A 5761-nucleotide genomic window follows, 5' to 3' on the forward strand; every position below is an offset into this window, starting at 1 on the left:
GGGCGGGGTGGAGGGATGGGGGAAAGGTCCCCCACTTTCCTCCTTGCAAGGAACTTTACCGCGGGTGCTGCTGGGGAAGGGAGCAGAGAAGGCTGGGCCCCGGGGCAAGGGGCTGGGTTTGCTGTGGTGACTCACGAGGGACACAGAAATCCAAACCATGTCCAGGACCTAGCAGCCATCATCCGGGTCTCAATTCCCCGGGAGCCTTTGCAGCCCCCGAACTTGTGTGTTGCTGCTGGTAGAGACCTACCCCAGCCATGTCTCCAAAACAAAGCTTGAGCCGTTGGGAAAGTTGGAGGTTGGTGGCAGGGCAAGCAAGGGGTGTGGGGCAAAACAAGGTTTTCATTGCAAGCTCTTCCTCCACGGTCAAAGTAGATGCTTGGAAGACAGGTGGAAGAGATGGAGGTTTTTCTCCCAAGGACGCGTCTACATAGGAAGGTAGAATTGAGGGGACCCAAGAACGCACCCCAGGGTCTTCCCTGGGGTTGTCAGCCTCAGCAGGTGCTGTGCTTCGTTTGATGAGAGAGGTGGTTCTGTAGAAAGTTGAGCCCCTGCCTGTGCCGGGCTGGGGACAAAAGGGAGGTAGTGTGAGTGGAGGAAGGTGAACTTGGAGGGGTGTGGGGAAAGACCTTGTTTACCTTGCCCCTCCCTAAGGGAACCCTATGGCATAGTGGTTAGGAGCCAGGCTGCTCACGCTGAGGCCCGAATTTTGAAACCACCAGCTAGCTACAAGGGAGAAGGATGGGGCTTTCTGCTCCCATAAAGAGTCCCAGTCTCGGGAACTCACAGAGGCAGTTCTGCCCCACCCTGTAGGGCCACTGTGAGTCGGTCTGCACTCTATGGCAGCCTGTTTTTTGACATCACTGCGTCTGGACTCGATGGCAGCCTGTTTTTTTTTTTTGCAGCCTGTTTTTTGACATCACTGTGTCTGCACTCAATGGCAGCCTGTCTTTTGACATCACTGTGTCGTTCCCGAGCATGTGGGGGGCAGAAGGCGACGACGGGGCTATTTTGATGGTCCTGGGCAGGCCCTTTCCCTGGCGTCTCAGGCCGGGACCCTCTGTGCTTTCAGGACACTTTACTTCAGCAGAAGACCTGAACCTGCTGATCGCTAAGAACACCCGCCTTGAGATCTATGTGGTCACCGCCGAGGGGCTGCGGCCCGTCAAGGAGGTGGGCATGTATGGGAAGATTGCCGTCATGGAGCTCTTCCGGCCCAAGGTAAGGGCCAGGGTTGACAGGGTTTGGCGTCCTTGCCTGCCACGGGGGTCCTTTCTGCCACTCTGTGGCAGCACCCAGTTTATAGTTGCCCGGAATAAGCTTCCTAGGAGTAGGCCAGCTGATTTCACTAGGGACAATGCTCTCAGCTGACTTCTTCTGGAAGCCGGGATTAAAGTCATTTGAAATGTTCACTACTAGTTTTAAGATCTCTGGTGGCATGGGGGTTAGGCAGGCGGGGTGGGGGTGCTACGCATTGGGGTGTTAACCACAAGGTCGGCAGTTCAACTCCTTGGGGGCACGATGAGGTTTTTGCCTCCCCTGAAGACTGACAGTCTGGAAAGCCCATGGGCCCAGTTCTCCGTCCCGTAGGGTTACTGTGAGTCCGAGTGGCAGCGAGGGGGCTCAAGGGACAGGAGTGGAGTGAAGCCTAAGGCAGCCCTGCTCTGCTTTTCAGCTCCATGTCTTTCGGTGTCTTCCAAGCCGCACTTGTTCCCTCTGCGAAGCGGGGATCCTCAACCCGAGCCCCTGGGTGGTTGTGAAGGTTGAGTGAAGTGATCCCGGCAGCTTGGGGCGTAGCTGTGTTAGCCGGTGCGTTCGGTGTGATTGTGAGGGACATGTTTTCATCCAAGGCACCTCGGATGCCCTTCCTACCAGCCTCGCCGAACCCAGCAGGAAAGCGGTGGCCTAAGAGCTGGCAGGATAGTCTGAACAAAATCCACTTGTGGGGCCGAGTCAGGGAGGCGGCACAGAGCCGCACTGGCTTCCAGCGTCCTTCCCGCCTATTTCAGACACAGCCCGAGAGAATCAGCAAATCCGGGTCGGCGCTGCGTCCCTGCCTTCATCAGACTTTGACTAGCACGGCGGAGGCCTGCTTGGAGATGGGAACAGGGTAGTGCATGCAAGATGGTGGCCGCTCAGCCATTTTTTGGCCGCACCTTTAGACTGTGCGTGTCCAGCGTGGGCTGCAGGAGCCCTGATGGCGAAGCAGTTGAGCACGCAGCTGCCAGCGGAAGGGTCGCCATTTAGCATCACCTCAGTGGCTGCATGGGGTGCCCATGATGGGCACACCCCACAGGGCAGTTCCACTCTGCCACATGGGGTCGCCAGGAGTCACCCCTAACAGCTGAGCTCCCCGCGGGTGGCAGGATTTCCTCATTGGGACGAGAATAGTTTGTGACAGTTCTAGCGGGTTTAGGAGGGTTCCAGGTTTATCTGGACCCTCCTTGGACGGCATGCGGTTGGGTTCCAGGGGGAGAGCAAGGACCTGCTGTTCATCCTGACCGCCAAATACAACGCCTGCATCCTGGAGTACAAGCAGAGCGGCGAGAGCATTGACATCATCACTCGGGCCCATGGCAACGTCCAGGTGAGGCGGCTGCTTCTGGCCAGTGAGACCTCCCCAGGGCCGGCCCCAATGAGCTGAGGCCAAGGAACAGGGACATAAATAGTAAGTCCTTGAGATGTTGGGTTTTGCCGAAAAGAATGGACGAACAAAGCTACCTGTACACCTTCCAGTCCTCAGTGGCTGCTCCTGGGAGCGGGGGACCTGACGTCCTGTGTTCCCTAAGCCCAGTTTGCCCTCACAGGACCGGATTGGCCGTCCCTCAGAGACAGGCATCATTGGCATCATTGACCCCGAGTGCCGCATGATCGGCCTGCGGCTCTACGATGGCCTGTTCAAGGTCATCCCCCTGGACCGCGACAACAAGGAGCTCAAGGCCTTTAACATCCGCCTGGAGGAGCTGCACGTCATTGACGTCAAGTTCCTCTACGGTTGCCAAGCCCCGACCATCTGCTTCGTCTACCAGGTATCTGGGTGGGAGCCGCGCCGAGTGGCTGTGTGGGGCCTGGCTTTTGCCCAGCTGGGGGGTCTGGATTTGCTGGGAGGGCAGGCAGTTAGCTCTGTCAGCCCCAGACTGTTGGACCCTTTGGGACAAATCCTTGATGGTTTAGGTCTGTTTTTTGGTTGCTTGGTGAGTGCCCTTGAACTTGTTAGGGAGGCAGGAAGCTCCATAGGCCTGGTAGCAGGTTTTAATCCTGAGCTGGCACGCTGGTGGTGGGGCTGACCCCATTTCTACTGTGTCTGAGTTTTCGTGCTGGCTTGTCCAAGGATTATGAAAACTCAGGCGTGGATGGCGTGAACGTGATTCACACCGCTGACTTGCATGCTTTCATGTGGACAGAATGGCAGGTTTTGTGTTTTGTGCATTTTGCCACAGTTAATACCTTCGCTCTGCCAAACCGGCCAAGAGGAAAGGTCCTTGTGATGCTGCCTTTGAGCCTCGCTCAGTTCCCGCCTTTTCGGCCTGGGGTGGGTTTGGCTGGTTGGTTTTTAAGTTTTGACAACGTGCCTTATGATGAAGCATTTGGCGCTTTAGCTTTTGATGTGCTTGATCCGGTGGCATGAATGACCCCTGTTGGGCCACCTGCGTCACCATCCCTTCCTATGGCTTCTCATCTCCATTATGGACACTCTGTACAACGCTGTGCAGTAACTGCTGGCAGCCACTCATAAATCTGGTCTCCCTCCGCTGGCCTAGTCTGGGTGTTTCATCTAAGCAGGGTCCTCCAGGGTCTGTCCTTGTGCTGTTGACTGAGGCCACTCAGCACTGTTTCCAAGGTGCGTCTCAGTGGCAGCATGGGTCAGAGCGTCAGCCCTCTAGGTGGCAGAGGGTAGACTTGCTGGTCCGTGTGGATTATGTTTGTCCACTCGGCTGTTGATGGACTCACGGGTCGCTCCCACCTTTAAGGGTTGTGCATACGCCCCAGTGAACGCTATTGGAGAAGCCTCTGTCTGCACCCCTCTCCCGAATCTGGTGGGTATTTCCCTCAGAGGGGAATTGCTGGGTCAAAGGGCAGCTAGCTCTGTTGACCGAGCCTAGGTCGGAAACTGGCAGAGCTGGGCCTGGGCAGCAGGTCTCGGGCTGGGGGAGTATGGACATCATTCAGACTAGCAGGCCTGTCTCTTGGTCAGATCACTGTTTTAAGCAAGGGCTCGCAGCAGGACTTGTCAGACTTGCGTGTGGTTGAGCAGCTGAATGGAGAACTTCAGAGTTGGTCCTCATGTTGGTCCACACAGACACGTGTGGGTACTTTGGGAGCCAGGCGTGTACAGGAAAAAGTGACGTGTTTCTGGGTATTCTGTAACGTCACCATGAGTGTCCTGGTGCTAAGCTTGATCAGGTTGGAGGCTGGGTTGGGGGATCTTGGATCGGGTCTGCAGTGCATCGTCCATCGGTTGTGGTCAAGACTCTGGGCTTCCCATTCTCTTATCAGTTTGATTCATTTTGTATCCTGAGGCAGGGCTGATGTGGGGTATCCGGGGAGGGCCGTGGTCTTTCTTTCTATCCAGCCCCAGGACTGCCTGTGTGAAAGCCCTTCCCTTCCCTTCCCTATGTGGGTCCCAGAGGCCAGAACCCAAGCTGGATTCTGAACCTGTGAAGCTGAGCCCCCTCAGTTACTGATGGGAATGTCTTTTCATTACTAGCGATGGTGGTTGTCTGTGTGAGGCTCGAAAGGCCAGTTGGCCGACAGGAAGGGTCCTTCGTGCTTTGGGAGGAGCTGTGATGACGAAGTGGGGCTTCTGCCCTGAGACCGGCTGTGGGGGTCCTTCTGCAGACCCACTCATCCAACGAAGGCCGACTCTTCCCTCCTCCCTGCTGCTCTTCAACCTCATGGAGGGTTTTGGCAGCCCCAGGACGGATGGGAGTTTCGTTTCAGGGGTGATGGCGGTCACATTGGAGCTTGGGACTCTCTCTGAAGGAGCCCAGTGCTCGCTCAGAGTCATTGTCAGGTCGCCCTGAGGGAGCCAGAGTTGCTGTGGGCCCGCCTTCTCTCTAGTGCCCATGGAGCTCATGGGAAATGGGATTGCAGTAAGAGTGGCGCTTTCCCACAGACAGACTTTTGAAGCCCCCTTTGCGTATGTGCGCCCTCTCGGATGGTGCTTAATGCAGCGTGGTCAGCTCGTTCCCCTGGCAGGTTGCCTTGTGGGAGATGGACCAGCTCTCCACCTGGAACCTTGTTACCCGGCCAGGGGGCAGTGTCCTGGGGAGGTGGATGTGACTAGCGTGGCTAAGAGAGGGTCACTCATCCTGAGGATTGACCGTTGTTTCTTCCCTGACCCAGGACCCTCAGGGGAGGCATGTGAAAACCTACGAGGTGTCTCTCCGAGAGAAGGAGTTCAACAAGGGGCCCTGGAAGCAGGAGAACGTGGAGGCAGAAGCGTCCATGGTGATCGCAGGTTGGTGGTGGGTGCGATGGCGAGGGTGGGGAGCGTTGCTTTCCCAGCTCTTGGGGCAGTTTGCTCTCCTTACTCCTGGGTTCCAGCCTCAGATCTGACCTGACATCTCCCCAAACGTGCTTGTTTCTTTTTAGCGTTCTCTCTTTCTGTTTCTGGAATGTTCAGTTACTTCATCTCCCCCAAACACAGCTTTTCTGTGTGTGTGAGGGGCTAGGGGGGCGGGAGTTGCCTGTAAAAGTCTTGAGATTAACTGCAGAGTGGAGCATGGGAGCTTGTCTCCTTTCCTTGGTGGGCAGCATG

The 5761-nt window shown here is 56.4% G+C and overlaps 1 protein-coding gene across 1 annotated transcript in view; it reads left to right on the forward strand.

Annotated features, from left to right (window-relative positions):
• Positions 1-963: 963 nt before the first annotated feature.
• Positions 964-5761, forward strand: part of DDB1 (damage specific DNA binding protein 1) — a 21753-nt gene continuing 16955 nt past the window's right edge. Inside the window, exons 1-4 of the mRNA XM_004715043.2 lie at positions 964-1221; positions 2471-2587; positions 2808-3029; positions 5347-5461. Of these exons, the coding sequence (XP_004715100.1) occupies positions 979-1221; positions 2471-2587; positions 2808-3029; positions 5347-5461 (697 nt within the window). The 5' untranslated portion in view covers positions 964-978. The remainder of the gene's footprint in view (positions 1222-2470; positions 2588-2807; positions 3030-5346; positions 5462-5761) is intronic.

This window comes from Echinops telfairi, unplaced genomic scaffold (genome assembly GCF_000313985.2).
Source record: "Echinops telfairi isolate 266 unplaced genomic scaffold, ASM31398v2 ScPeMD7_7416;HRSCAF=8454, whole genome shotgun sequence".
Lineage (NCBI taxonomy): Eukaryota > Metazoa > Chordata > Mammalia > Afrosoricida > Tenrecidae > Echinops > Echinops telfairi.